General features: G+C 39.6%; 1 protein-coding gene across 3 annotated transcripts in view; it reads right to left on the bottom strand.

The window, feature by feature from the left end:
• The window catches only part of Dnah12 (dynein, axonemal, heavy chain 12), a 154,733-nt gene that overhangs the window by 90,667 nt on the left and 47,876 nt on the right, over positions 1-16,190 (bottom strand). For all 3 annotated transcript variants that reach the window (XR_015639291.1, XM_087587488.1, NM_001419553.1), the window contains 11 exon segments: positions 14,668-14,862; positions 12,968-13,089; positions 12,585-12,867; positions 9,230-9,349; positions 8,595-8,751; positions 8,054-8,226; positions 6,643-6,795; positions 6,164-6,403; positions 5,473-5,718; positions 5,081-5,200; positions 2,133-2,242 (listed from right to left, as the gene is read on the bottom strand). Coding sequence is in view for 2 of the 3 variants with exons in the window: in XM_087587488.1 (XP_087443614.1) it covers positions 2,133-2,242; positions 5,081-5,200; positions 5,473-5,718; positions 6,164-6,403; positions 6,643-6,795; positions 8,054-8,226; positions 8,595-8,751; positions 9,230-9,349; positions 12,585-12,867; positions 12,968-13,089; positions 14,668-14,862 (1,919 nt within the window). In the remaining variant the exon portion in view is untranslated.

Raw genomic sequence — 16,190 nt, 5'->3', positions numbered from 1 at the left:
CTTAAAATAAAAGCCATGAGAAGAGTTGTTTCTAAAGCTTTTGATGGCTATGGTGATTACAAGTGCTCTTTGCCATAGATTTCCAGACCTCCTCCTGCCACACAGGCCTCTTTGCCACTCCTATAGAAACATCAGGTGTCTAATTCCAACCAAGGTCATTCACGGTAGATAATTGCCAGGAAGGGAACCCACAGAGCTGTCTCCCCTCTGGCAAGAAGGGGACTGGAGGGATTGAGATGTGGCTACTTTTTGTGACTAGGATAAACAGAGTTCGCCCTGCTAACCTATGAATGGACATACAGAACGAATGACAGATCAGCCTTGGCATTGTAAATAACAGTGTCGCTTAGCACATCAGGGAAGAAAACTGAGACATAACGCATTGGCTTAGAAGCCAGGGCAAATTAACTGTTCCCAAAGGACAAATGATTGACCATTTTGTGCAGTGGTAGAATGTTTGATAAATCTAATCATTCAGGTAAATTGGAAGACATGATCTAGCTGGGGAAGGGGAAAGGGTAGTGAATACAGTGCTGTTAGGCACACTGGAGAGACATCTGCATTTTAACAAGAAACTGTAAAGATGGAGCCCAGGGGCCATGAGGGACAGGTCTGTCTGCAAGTGGGCGTGAAGGAGAAGGAAGGGAACCTGTAGGATCCTCATCTACGCCGGCAAACAAGAAAACGTCCAACAGTGAAAATCTAGAAGGTATAAAGGATCAAATCAAGGACAGGGCTATTTTATCACAGTATTAAAATCTGTGAAGGATTAATATGGGTCTCAGGATCGAAGTCCCCCATCCTTTGGGAGTTGGCCAGTAGATACCCCAAACCATGAGCACTATAGAAGTGCATGTACTACTATGTCTTTTCTTGCACATTCAAAACTATGATGAAGGCTAATTTATAAATCGGACATAGTAAGAGACTAGCGATAGCTGGTCATAAAATGGAATAATTATAATAATATACTTTGAGAGGATTTTATGACAGTGCTCTCTCTCCAAACATGAAATTGTCCCTTTGTGTTTTCAGACCGCGGTTGATCGACTGTGGTAACCTAAGTGTAGAAATGGGAAGTGCAGGTAAGGAGGGCTGCCACAGCCATTTCGGGAGGAAACAAGACTCCACGCAAACTGGCCGGGGGTGTAGAGTCGACTAAGCCGGTAGGGCTAAGGTTACCACAAGGATTTAGAGAAGTATAGCTGTACTTAGGGCAGATGGAGGATAAAACATATAAAAGCTGACTATAATTCTTGGAAGATGGTGACTGGTTTCTACCTCCTGAGTCTGGGCTAACAGCGCATATGTGTGCTCAACCCGGGATGTATAAGGACTGGTTTACTATTCCCTCCTTTTAGTATGTGTTTCCAATTTTGCATAATACAAATGTTTTTATTTTAACTTTTCAAAAACAGTGATTATTAGACCCCCCAACTTTCAGAAAACAGGAAATGGCTGGAATCATTCTTCAGTCACTAAAAATAACACTTTTCTTTCTTGTTACTATATGCATATTGAGGAAAAAGACATAAATAGGAAGAACGACCTTCCAAATGTTAAGTCAAGTCCTGTGGAAAGCAGCTGATTAGAAAGACCCTCCAGGAAACAAAAATCAAGCAGAATCAGGTCCATGATATTATAAAGAACATCAAGTTTACACATTTTAAGAGTTCTTTTAAGAAAAAATATTCATATAGTTATGAATACAAAATTACATATCCACCTTACAAAATAAGTTATATACATATTATAGCTGCTTGGATGGTTCCCTATAAAGACAAGGTCCTAAAGTTTATACGGCATTAGTTTCACAGTAAAAGCATATCTGAAAATGGGACTATCAGGTGCCCAAGTGGATTTCAGAATTGTTACCTAACAATGTAAGCTCTGTTTGCTTCAGTTTCTGAGACAGGATCTTCATATACAGGCCATCCTGGCCTGGAATTCAGGACCCCCTGCCTTGATGCTCACAAGTAGGAGTACAAGTGTGCATGTCCTCTCCTGCTGCTTTGTTTTTTGCTGTAAGCTCCTGAGAAGCAGCTCCCTAGCCTTCCTAAAAAGTTTATCGCTTCTTTTTGTTCTTTAGTTTAAAACAACACTAAACTACGACAGATAATCAATATTCTTACCCATGTCGAACAATCATCATTTCATATGTCTGAATAATTTTTTCAAGAAAAAATTTAACAGGCTGAAGATTTTGTGTTTCGCAGGCTTCATATGCACATTCCAAAAATTCCTGAAATAAAGTAAAATGTGTTTCTATAAAGTGTTATTATCATACAGGAAGAATTTTTCAAATTAAAAAGAATAAATAAAACTGAAATGCTTTTAATATTAATGATCATCGCGTTGGATATTTGTTTAAATAAGAACCATTATTTTTAATGGTGTTTGCCAAAATTCTGTTTTTGGTTCAGAAACAAAAGAATATGCTAGATAACCCCTCACACCATAGCAGCTATGAATAAGCAGAGAAGCTAAAATATCGGTAAAAGTTAAAAAGCCACAGGCACTATTGCTGCAAATCATTCTGATGGGACTTAAGTTCAGAAATGGGTTAGTCTTTCCTGAATGTCTTGGCAGGTTTCATGTCAACTCAACTCAACCCAAACTAGTCATCTGAGAGGAGGGAAGCTCAATTGAGAAAATGCCGCTACACGACCAGGCTGCAGGCCAGCCTGAAGGGAATGCTCTTACTTAGTGATTGGTATGAGAGGGCCCAGCCCACTGTAGGTGGTATTGCCCCTGGGCTAGTGGTCCTGGGTTCTATAAGAAAGCAGGCTGAACAAGCTGTTGGGAGCAAGCCAGCAAGCAGCAGGCATGGCCTCTGCATCAGCTCCAGCAGGCATGGCCTCTGCATCAGCTCCCGCATTCAGGTTCCTGTCCTGCTTGAGTTTTTGGTCATGACTTTCTTTTGATGGTGAATTCTGATATTAAATGTAGGTTAAAGAAATCCTTTCCAGTTGGATGTGGTGGTGCATACCTTTTATCCCAGAACTCAAGAGACAGAGGCAGGTAGATCTGAGTTTGGGATCAGCCTGGTCTACAGAGTTCCAGGATAGCCAGGGCCACACAAAGAAACCGTGTCTGAAACAAACAAACAAACAAACAAATCCTTTCCTCCCCAAGTTGATTTTGGTCATGATGTTTCATCACAGCAATAAAAACCCTCACAAGATACTGGGCAAACACAACTACAACTATGTTATGTGATATCATGTCATGGCATGTGATATGTCATGTTATGTCATGCTAGCATGGCCGCTTTAATGTTCATACTTTTAATCCCAGCACTTATGAACAAAAGCACATAGATATAAATCTATGAGTTTTAGGCCAGTCTGCTCTACATAGTGAGATCCAAACCAGCCAGGGATACACCGTGAGACCCTGTCTCAACCTACCTCTCCTCCCTTCTGTTGAAGGAAAGGACCTATAATATAGCTGGATCGCACACAACACAAGGAAAAAGAAACCAAGATCAAGCTATGCCACTCTTGGGCATATACCTGGATACTTTGTTCTATCACAGAGACATCTGCTCAACCATGTTTATTGCTGCTCTGTTCATAATGGCTAGAAACAGAAACAACTTAGATGTCCCTCAACAGAAGAATGGATAAAGAAAATGGGGTACATTTACACAGTGGAGTATTTTTAAAAAATGAGATCATGAAATTCATAGGTAAATAGAACTAGAAACTAATCATCCTGAGGGAGGGATCCCAGACGCGGAAAGACAGCGATGGTACTGTGCCCATCTGCTTCTATGTGGATGTTAGCTGCCAAGCAAGGTTGCTACCAACTTTAAAGAGCAAGCTATAAATATGTTTTATGCAAATCCCAGGAAAAGTATATCTATCGCCTTCAAACAACAAAGAAAACAAGGGAAAAAAACCAAATTGCAAAGAAAACAATGAAAATAACGTGAGTTACACCTTACATATCAATAATTGATTTGGGTCTGACTCAGCAGATAAGGCACCTGACACCCACCAAGCCTAACAACTTGAGTTCAGTCCCTGAGAGCCACATGCTGGAGGAAGAGAACTGACTTCTGCAAGCTGTTCTCCAATCTCCATGTGAGAGCCGTGGCATGCATGTTCGCATGTGCACACACATGCACATACAAAAAGTAATTTTTAATGGCTTTGAATGCAAATGGATTACACGGTCCAATAAAAATGCATCAAAGGACTGAATGATTAACAAACACAAAACCAAAGTATTCGCTGTGTGTTTCATCTTATAGGGCACTCACAGAGCGAAACCACGTGGATGAGAAAGATAAGCTGTGAAAATAAAAACACTTATTATAAATAGTAAATAAATATTTACAAATAGTAAAAGGCCAAAAAGACAAAATAAGCTGAAAACTATAAAAATATTTAAAAATTAGAAAATAATAAAAAATAATAAAACATACAAAGTGTTCGACAATGACAAAGAGGATAGATTTTCAAAAACAAAACAAAACAAAATGCCAAGGCAGTTATAAAAGTACAGCCACCGCTGGTCATACACAGCAAACACTAAGGTTTGCAGCAGGCGTGGATTACGAGACACCGATAGTAAAGGGTGCTAGCATTCTCCTTCCATTATTTAGCAGACAAGCCAAACATCAATTGGATTCAGAAACAAACTGAATTACACTTGAGTCCAAGTAAAACTAATAGATCTCAACAATCTTCCCAAGTAGCAATAGAATACAAATTCTTAGGCATACATGGAAACTTACAAAATGGACCATGTATTAAGCTACAAACTAAATCTTAACAGATTCAAAATAAAAGCATACTAAGTATCTTTAAAATTTTTCCCATTTCAAGTTTGATTTAAATTTTGTGTACTTCTGTGGTCATAATAATCACAGGGGTTTTGCTAAATCTTTTAAAAACTAATATTAATGCTTATCAAACTCTTCCAGAAGTTTTTGAAAAATAAGGAATGACTGCAAAGTCCCCTCCAAAACCATCCACACAGACTGAGGCCCCAACTTAATATCAGATGGTAAATAATCACACTATCAGTTGGATTTCTGTACGGAGTAAATGATTCTCATGGGTTCACTTACTTGGTAGTCAGCTTCAGGAAGCTTAATACCAGGAAATAAATCACTAGTTATTCCATTAAATAAAGGTATGTCGTGTGAGAGAAACTTTGGTTCATTTACATCTTTAATTGATCGAAGAAGCTAAAATCACAAGAGGACAATGTAATTAATCGCCTGCACTTACACACACTTAGCCAAAGTCGGTTGATTTTACATCGCTCCTAGAATCCCCACAATCAGAAACCTTGCTTATCAGAGCCAAGGGCCGTTACACAAAGCATAAAGTACACTAGACAACCCAACTTACCATTTCAGTCTCACCTCTCAATTGCTTGTCACAGCTCTTGGGTGATCTCACTAGGGTCAGCTTCCCACCCAGGTGGCCACAGTGCACATACGTGGTTAATACTCACCAGTATGTCCTCGTTTTCATTGGGGTATTTCAATTTTAGGTTCCCAGCTGCCACTAACACGGCTTTCACTGCTCGCATCCCATAGTCGTAATGGAACTGCGAGGACAGCTGCTCGGAGCACAGCCGGTAGGTCATCACTATCTTCACAGACAGAGGCTTTGCGTTTAGAAACCCATAGGAGTAAAGGGAGATTTCTGCGATGAGGGCGTAGTTTGGAACCATCATAGCTACTGTTCTGAAAAGAACCTGAGGCATATGATAAATGCAATACATTACTGATGTAAAAGAGGCCATTTTTAAAGCTGAGCAGAAGCAGGATCCAAAGGGGTGGACAGTCAAGTTTATTCTCTAAATGCAACATCTACTTAGGAAGGATTTTTTTCAGCAGTAGTTAAATTTGTTTTTGTGTACTCGATAGTTTGGGACGTCTAAAACCACTTTTGGAAGCTGGGCACAGAAGCACAAATGTGGAATGATGGCTGCTCTAGAGACGGACACAGGAGGATTACAAGTCCAGTGCCAGCCTTGGCCATTTAGTGAGACTGTCTCAAGACTGTGAGGGCTGCTTAGTGTGTGTGAGTCCAAGCCCCTGCATCACCAAACAAACCAGGGCTTGGAGCTTAACTTATACCACATGGGAAAGGGAAGAAGGAAATGACCAACAAACAAACTTATACTCCCAAAACATCACCTTGAGGTTGTCTGGCAATTCAGAACGTCCTGCATAGCCAGGATTCATGGTGATGGCCACAAAACAGTTTGGATTGAGCCTAAGTTCTGTCCCTTCAAAGACAAACACTTCCAGTTTCTGCTGAATAGCTCTCTGGATGCAAAGGATCTGCTGTGCCACCACGGACAGCACTTCCAGTTCAATGCGGTTAAATTCATCAAAGCAAGCCCAGGCGCCTGAAGAAGCCAGGCCTTTAAAAAACTAAGGAGACAGGAGGCAGATGGTGAATTTTTTTTTTTAAAGACATTTGACCTTATAACTCAAAATTAAAATTAAGCTTAAAAGACTCCAAGAGGAAAAGGCTCCAAGGATATTCATTATCTTCACCACTAAAATCAAAGCTCAAGTACCACATAAAATACAATCCAGGACTATTGGCATGGGGACTGGCTCAGTGTGCCCGGCAGACCTAGCTGGAAGCCTGTGACATGTGATATTACCTTTCCCATCGCTAGATAGTCCAGCCCGTCGGAGCAGTTGAACACGACACACTGCACAGCAAGGGCTTTCGCCAGGTCCTTGGTGGTCTCCGTTTTTCCTGTGCCCGCTGGCCCTTCTGGAGCACCTCCAAGGTTTAAATAGAAGGCACCTATCTGGAAAAGAAAACAGTTTGGGTGAAAAGAATGCATGATTAGCTAAAACAAGTAAACAAACCAGACAGCTATTGGCCACATGAAGTTATTTGTATTTGTAGCTTCGGGGAAGCCAGGTGTTACTATATTGTTATCTTTTTAACATAGAATTTTATGACTATACAAACAGAAAGTTTAAAGGGCCTACAGCTAGTAAAATGTAACAGAATCTCTTTGTTGTGTAATTCTTCACATGTACTAGTTCCCCCTTCAAAAACAGAGAGACTAGCTCTGAGGCAGTAAAATTAACTCCGGATAGTTTTCTTCAGAAAGGAGATGTGGAGGTTTGGGTAGAAGATAAGGAAGACCCTCTCCTGAGGGCCAGTCACAAGGAGGGTAAGTGCCTGGCACAGTGGCTGTGCCCTTTACAGTATGTTCTCTACTCTCTGCATCTTCAAAGGACTGCTCTGTGTTTCTCTGACCACTGCCGTGGCTTTCTACTTTGTCTATAGTTGGTACGCATTCTCCTTCCTCGTTAGTCAGAGTTTTTTTTTTTTTTTTTTTTCTTTTTTTCAGAGCTGGGGACCGAACCCAGGGCCTTGCGCTTGCTAGGCAAGCGCTCTACCGCTGAGCTAAATCCCCAACCTGTTAGTCAGAGTTTTACCTCAGCAGTGTGTGAGTCATTTCTCTAATCACATGCACAATAATCCTCATGTCATCTGCTACTAGAGAGCTCGCCTTTGCACTTTAACTACTCGGCATTTAGGGAGCTGCTGTTTCTTCACACCTGCCTCAGTTCCTGGGTTGGGTTGGCAGATGCGGCCAATGAAAATGCACAGGGAAACTTAAATTTCAGATGAACAATGGATGGTTTGTTAAAAGTTCCGTCGCTTCTTCCCTTAGAGAACACACACACACACACACACACACACACACACACACACACTAAATGGTTAGGGAAGGATAAGTGCATTTGGCTATTAAAGATAAGTTAATAAAAGAGGGGCTGGAGAGACGACAAAGCAGGTAAAGGCATTTGGTACCAAACCTAACAAGCTGAGTTTACTCCCCAGATCCCATAAGGTAGGAGAGAACAGACTCCTGGAAGTTGTTCTATGACCTGGGTACAGGCAGCACCCCACTCTCACACACATGCACACATAAATAATTGTAAAAAAATGTTTTAAACAAATGATAGCATATATTAAATTTGGAGAAGAAAATTTTCTGTACCAAAAACTAATGTTTAACATGTGAACAACGTAACATAAGTGCATACCAATGTTCTGTAACATCTGTCAGTTAAAGGAGTTATGACAAGTCGTGGTGAGTTACCAAGATACTCATAAGCGTATTTGACATTGCAGTTGACAATACGAACTCGAGCGTTCTCATATTCCCAGTAATAACGAAGTTGAGCGAGCCACTGGAAATCTGTATCATGTGAGACACCTAGAAAGAATGCAATAAAATTATCAAGTGAAAATAATTTGAAAAGTAATATTTTATTGTAACAGCAAGTATTAAAATAATTTGTTTTCAAATTAAGGAAAAGATCATTCACCAAGAAATTGTGGTGACTGCCTTTAATCTGAGCAATCAGAGGCATCAGAGACAGGCTATCCTGTGAGTCTGAGCCAAGCCTAGTCTACATAGCTACTTCCAGAACAACCAGGACCACACAGAGAAACCCTGCCTTGAAAAACAAAAAGAAAGCAAACCAAAGAGTATTCAAAAAAAATCTTAAGAAAAAACCCATGTCTTGGTTTCTTAGTCACTATCAATTCTTTACATTTTATATTAAAGAAATGGTCACCTACCCATATCAATCATGTCCATGACAACATCTCTAGCGTGGACATCAATCGTAACCAAAGCCCCCAGAGTGATCCTGGTCTGCTTAGATAACTTCCCTCTCACCAGCTCCACAATGTCATTTAGTTGATACTGGAGTTCCTTGTAGTACTTCTTTAACCCCTACAAAATGGCAGCAGTTTAATTGGCATTGCACACACACACACACACACACACACACACCACACTCACACATACACACACACACAACACACACTCACACACACAACACACACATACACACACATACATACACACACAACACACACACATACACACACATACACACACATACATACACACATACACACACACAACACACACACTCACACACACATACACACATACACACACACACACGCACAGTTATGCCTAGAACATATATCTTATGCATATACTTATTTATGGAATAACTTTGACTTCACAGTCTACTTCAAAATATAAGTGAGTTACAGAGTGGATTTGTGAAAGCCTAGTAAAAAATAACAAGCTTTCAAAAATGTTAATGCTACATATAGAAGTTGCAGATTACTGACAAGAAAATGAAAAAATATGGAACGAGAAAAAGAATGCTGTTGTTTTAAATCAAATGATACTTTACCTCGTTTCCACCACTTATGACTTCCTGTGTCTCAGAAGTCCAGAACATCTGAGACACACAAAGAACAACCTGGCCAGGCCACTCTCTGACCCAGTCTTTCCTTGCAGATTCTGGGTAAGCCTGAATAATTAAAATAAATTTCTGTTTTAAAAGGTTACAAGAGGAAGGGGAGCTGAAAACATCTAACAAATTTTAAATTCTTTTGCTGGGTTAGTTGTCCAGTTTTTGGTGAACAATACAAATTATTTCTATTATAAAGAACATATAAAGTTTCACTAAACCATTTGAAAAGTCATACATAAAGAGGGTGAAAGTTATGAGATGGGTTTATGTTTAAGTATAGTTTATGAATGTACAAAGGCTTGAAAACAAATCAAAAATACATATTGATGTCAAATTATAATTAAAAAGGAAAATTGCTGGTTAATGTTGTCAACTAGAATCACCAGGGAGACAGGCCTCTGGTGTAACTATGGGGTATAACTTGATTACAACCCATCTTAGCTGTGGGTGGGACTATTCACTGGGCAGATGACTCTGATGTGTATACAGAAAGAAAGCTAATCACTAGCAAGCACTCATGACTCTCTTCCTCCTTGCTATGGCTGTAGTGTGGCAGCTGCTCTTGGCTCCTGCTGTCTGGACTCCCTTGTCACAATGGACTACACCTTGAATTGTGAGCTAAAATAGACACTTCCTTAAGTCGTTTAGATGAGGTTATTTTTATCATAGCAACATAGCAACTAAGACAAAGACCACATAGTATGTTAAAAAAAAAAACTGGGCTAGTAGGTAGAAGGTTTATGTCACTTATCTATAACTTTTCCAAAAACTCATGTAACCAGGATATACAATTACACTTATTAAATGATATGCACCGTAACAATCTGTACATTTGAATTTGAAATATGCTTTTTTTTTTTTTCGGAGCTGGGGACCGAACCCAGGGCCTTGTGCTCGCTAGGCAAGCGCTCTACCACTGAGCTAAATCCCCAACCCCAATATGCTTCTTTCTATTCCTAATACTTTCATGTTTCAAAGCTTTAAATGTATTTTGGAAGGAAGATTTGATAGTTTAAAAGTAGCTTGCTTTGATAACAAAGTGGGGACAGCAAATACAAATTATAAATTAAAAAACTTTATAGAATATATTTTCAAGGTGATGCTAATGAAAAATATTCATTAAAAATACATTAAACATAATATAGAGATATTATTTATGAGATGTTTCTTATTGAGATACTTATAGCTACATTCAAATAACAAAGCAATGTAAGCGATAAGTAAAAGTAGTGATTGCCAGATGTGTGCTGGTACACTTCTCTGCCAATGAAGGCATTCCATCGTAGGTAATGTTGATGCTTTCCTACATGTTTTTAGTTTGTTTGGAATCACAGAGAAAGGAGAAGAAATAAGATTCAATTGTAAAAAAGCAATGATGCTGCAGAAGAGCCAGTCAAGAAAATGAGCCCTGGGCTAGAGAGGTTACGAAGTGTAAACACTCCTCCAAATGACCAGCGTCCAGTTCCCAGCACCCATGTCTGGCAGTTCGCACCTGGCAGCGTCTCCAGGTCCAAAGGGATGTGATGTCTCTGGCCTCCGTGGGCACTTGCACTGATGTGCACATACTCTCACACGGAGACACATAAATACTACACATAATTAAAATAATGATAATTTTGAAAGAGACGCTTCACAGGGCCCTTTAAGAGAAAGCTGCCTCACTCTTGCGGTGACTTCCTGGAATTAGGTAGCAAGGGCTTTCAAAACTACTCCCACGGCACAACTGCTCCTTTGTGGTGTTAAAAGCAGAACGAAGTAATGCATGCATTTCAAGATTAGAATATTTTGATTAGCGTTAAGTGAGGTACATAAAAGTATCCAGGTGCTATATTTCCTTCAATTCGTAATGTTCATCTCATGAGTGTTCATCTCATTTAGAGTTTTAAGTCGTTAAGCCTCAAAAGCAACAATGGACTGAATAATTTATTTAACACCATGTTTGAGAGGGTCTGATCAGCAAATATTAAAGCACATGGCTGTCTGCCTACTAGAAATGTGTAAGTAACACTGCAGGATTCTATTTGCTGTGTTTTGAAAGGGTTTGACTCACTATGGTGGGGGCGGGGATAAATGCCAAAGTGCAGGTGTGAAGATCAATAGGCAACACATGGGAATCAGCTCCCCTTTTCCATCCTGTGGATTTCAGGAACACAAGTCAGACCATCAGGCCCCAGCAAGACCCATCACCTGGTCAGCCAGTCCTGTGGTTTTGTTTGTTTGTGTTGTTGTGAGATAGAGTTACTTTGTAGTTGTTGTGTTGTAGTTACTTTGTGTTGTTGTGAGATAGAGTTACTTTGTAGTAGTTGTGTTGTAGTTACTTTGTGTTGTTGTGAGATAGAGTTACTTTGTAGCCTGAAATGCAACTGTGGAAAGCAGGTTGGCCTCTAACTCTGAGCTGCACACCATCCTCAGCTTCTCCAGTGCTGACACTGTAGCTGTGAGCTGATGTGTCTGGTACATTTCAGTTTTGACATTTATAAAATAAAATTCTGATCTTTCACAAGCGTCCACAGACCTACTTCTCAGCATTCCCTCAGAATAAATCTCCCCTATACACTCCTGTCAAAAATATTAAAGTAATTCTTGAGACCTCCTCCCCCTTTTACTGTACAATCGATTTAAGACCTGTTAAAATTGGATACAAGTAGATTTCTCTAATAGTGTCTAATTCCCTCCATGCCTCCACCACTTGTTTAGTGTCAGCCGGCACCATCTATCTTCTAGGCTCTCCTAATTTGTCTTCCTGTTCTGATAGTCTACTAATCCGTTCTTTATACCATAGTCCAAGTGGTATAAAAATATAAACCAGAGTATGGCTTTCTCCTGACAGAAACACTCCTGACCTTCATGTGTAAACAAAATGACCCCCTGTGCATCTTCCTTCCTTCCTCCCTCGATCTTCATTCTCCGTTACACTCACTCTTCTGTTCCGCACACAGAAGTCTTCTGATGGTTTCTCATGAAACCATTTTTGTGTTTAGGGCCTTTACACGGGATACCGATATGTCTACTCTTTATTAAGCTATTTTCTCTTTTCTTTCATATCTCAAACTCGGGCTAACTTCCTTTGTAAGCCTATCCCTGCCCTCCCCCATTCTAAACAGATATACTTTACTTCTCTCTGCTAATACATTTTCCTTTTATAACATACTGTTGTATGTGTTATGAAGTATACTGTCTCGTCAATTCTTACTTGTAATGTTAGAAACACAGAGGAAAATAATGTTCACCAAATGAACAAATGGCAGCATCTGTAGACTACAGATCATCCATTTAATCCTAGGAAGCGTACCAGTCTAGATGCAGCAATCACATCATGGATACTTCTGAGCATTAGGTCTTCTACTTGAATGAGCCATTTCTCTACGGCACCCCTCGCTGCAGACGTGGAAATCACTGAAATCAGCTCCACTCGTTCACCCTCAGAGCTGTACATGGCTTTAATATCCAGATTAGTCAGGAACTCCAACTTAGCGATGCCCTCAAAGCATTTTTTTAAGTGTGGCTGAACTCTGAGTGGATCTTTGGTCTCTGACAAAATCTCTAGCATTTCATCATTAGATAAAAAGAAAAAGCTAGAAAAGAATATGGGAATAAAAAAAAAAAAAACCCTTAGTGGCAACTCATCACGCAGCAGACATGTTCAGTGATAGCACAGTTGACCGTCTACCATACCGAGGGAAGAAAAGTCGCTTCTTCTCAAGGTATGCATTCAGTCCTTTCATGATTTTATCCAGAAGGTCATTGCAATTCTGTAGTTTTTCCAACAAGCCTGTTAAAGAAGTAGCAGCAAGAACCTAAAAGACACAGAGTCATATGAGACATACCTATGTACTTCACAGAAGACATAAACACTAATGGGAAATGGAAAATGTTAACTTTTTTGAAGCTTTATAAAATTAGTAGTGAAATATTCCCTCCCCTTCCTTTTTGAAACAGGTCTCACTATAGCCCAGGCTGGCCATGGGTTTGTAATTCTCTTTTTGCTCTAGCCCCCCAAATGCCGGGATTATAGGAACCACATCCAGCTTTGAAATTCTTTTATAATATAAAAATTACAAAATTCACTACATCATACATATAATCCAATAACATTAGTTATTATGCATATTATTATTAGTTATGTGCATATTTTATGATTATTCATTCATTATTTTAGGTTTTATAACTGTGAATTTTAAACTTGATTGACAGCAGGCTTTAGCAATCTACATCTCACCAACAAAATCTAGCTGTCTGATAGCTTCTGTATAGTCCTCAAACCAAGAATGTTTTTTTATACTTTCAGAAGGTTAAAAAATTAAAAGAGGACTAGGGAAGCAGCTCAGGGGCAGCATGCTTGCCTAGCATGAGTGAAGCCTAGGATTCTATTGCCAGCACCATGTGTAAACTGAGCGTGCTGGCCCACGGCTGCAACCCCAGGCTTCCACAGGTAGATGTGGGAGGATGAGAAGTTCAAGGTCATCTCAGCTACGGAGAGAATTTGAAGCAACTTGGGCTAGAGGCCCTGCCTAAGTAACAACATTGCCAGTGTCTATGAGCAATATTTTGTCATGATAGAAACATACCCATTCGTTAACTGTTAGTTCTGGCTGCGTTTTACTATATGATGGGTGAACAAAGGATTGAAAAATAGACTGCATGCTTTACACAGCCTAACGAAATGTGTTAACTGCTATTCACAGAAGAAGACTGCTGACCTCTAATCTACAAGACATCATGTGCAAGCTCCTAAATAAAAAAGGAAGATAAATTTCCTTGAAATCCATACATTTCTCTAATTAACGCTCAATAAATCTAGTATGCATTTAGCTTTTCTCTCAGCATTGAAAAAACTTATTCCTTAAGTTGAATGCATTTTAAAAGTCGATGCATAGCTGTGGTTTATGCTAAATGCGTGGAAAAAAACTGGTTTTCAACATTAGAATCCTGTACAAGGTACTCTTAATAGGAAAGGCACACAGGAACCGAGACCAATCGAGGTCTCAATTGTATTCCCTGATTAACAATTGCAAGCAAACACAGTCACTTGTGCTGATCACACATCCTCCGTCCTCTGCTTTATCTCACTGTTTTATGTATCTGTTTACTTTCTGAGGTGGTTGAATATAGTGGGAGTCAATTCAGTTAACTGTTCATCTAAAGTAGTTACACTGTGTGTGTGTGTGTGTGTGTGTGTGTGTGTGTTGCAAGTAGTACTTTTATGAAGTGAAAAATAAAATTATTTTGATACTTTCAAACTTACATTTATGAGCTTACATTTTATGGTCTTTCCAATTTGTATACAATGCATGAGTTGTGTTTTAATAATCAGAAGAAAGTCAAATGCTTTCTTTAAGGTTCACCTGTCATAAGAAAGAAAACAAACCCTTCACCTTTGGATCTTTAGCACAGAACTTCATGATATCCTTCCAGTGTCTGTCTACTGTCTGAAACTGCCGCCCTTCCTCTGGCATCTGCTGCATGATGTCCTCAGAACAGAAGATGGGCTCTAAGTACAGCCACTGAGCTTGCACTTTCAACCACTCATCAATGGTCTCCTGGATTCGAATCAGACGGTCTTCCCAGGCCTTAATAAAAAGCACACTGTACTCAATTCCAGGTTGAAAGGGAGAAACTATAAATTACAGGGGGAAAGTATTTAGAACTCGCTATTGTTTTAATAGTAAAATTTAGCAAATTACCCCTGCTTAGCTTTTTTATCTATTCAGACATATAATAATGCCTACCATGAAGGTCTGCTTACAGATTAAATGAGTTAGTAAATATGAAGCCACTAAACCGGTGACCAACATAGTAAACATCAGTCAAAACTGGAATCAAACAGTCAGTGGTTTCTCTTTTCCTCAGTTTATATAGCCCCCAGTTAGAGCTCTGATATTATATTATTATATTATTGTTAGTTACTTAGTGGAAACTTACAGGGGTGACACAGTTCTTGAGTTGGAGAAGAGAGCTTTTGACTACAAACATCCTGTCAGGTTGGTTCTTTGTTTCAAATAAAACTGAGGAACGAGGTAAAATCAGCCAAGGTTACCCAACTCCTCTTCCAGGTCGTGTAGAATTTTTTTAATGATGTATAGAGGAATTTCTCTCCGCCACCTTCGAATATTCAATGTATTTCAAAGCATGATATTTGTTTGTTTGCTTGTTTGTTTGTTTGCTTGCTTGCTTTTTGTTTGTTTTGAGATAAGACTTTGTCACACATTCCAGGCTAGCCTCTAACTCTCTAGGTAGCCTAGGTTAGATTGGAATACATGCTGATTTCCCTGCCTCAGGTTCCTGAGTCTAGGATTACAAGCTTTGCTAGGAACAGCTAAAAACTAATGTCTAATTGTGCATGGACAAGAATCTGCCTACCTGACCACATTAGAGACATTTACCTCCTCAGTATAAATGTCATCACACACACACATGCACACTTGTGCACTCACATGTACATGCACACATACACATGCATACATGTGTGTCAACCCTTACTTTCTTTTTTTTTAATTGTCTAATTTTTTTCTTTCATATATTCAGTTCATATATAATGATAATGGTTAGCCTTTAGTATATATACATATATTTACTTCTTTTGTTTTTTTCTTTTTGTTCCATCTTTATTAAATTGGGTGTTTCTTATTTACATTTCAAATGCTATTCCCTTTCCTGGTTTCTAGGCCAACATCCCCCTAACCCCTACCCCTCCCCTTCTACATGGCTGTTCCCCTCCCCATCAGCCCCATTACCACCCTCCCCCCCCCAGCAATCCCATTCACTGGCGGTCCAGCCTTGGCAGGACCAAGGGCTTCCCCTTCCACTGGTGCTCTTACTAGGCTATTCATTGCTACCTATGAGGTTGGAGCCCAGGATCAGTCCATGTATAGTCTTTGGGTAGTGGCTTAGTCCCTGG

The sequence above is a fragment of the Rattus norvegicus genome, chromosome 16 (genome assembly GCF_021556685.1).
Source record: "Rattus norvegicus strain SHRSP/BbbUtx chromosome 16, alternate assembly SHRSP_T2T, whole genome shotgun sequence".
Lineage (NCBI taxonomy): Eukaryota > Metazoa > Chordata > Mammalia > Rodentia > Muridae > Rattus > Rattus norvegicus.
Note: the sequence above shows the minus strand (reverse complement) of the source record. Positions and strands in the feature narration are given on the sequence as shown.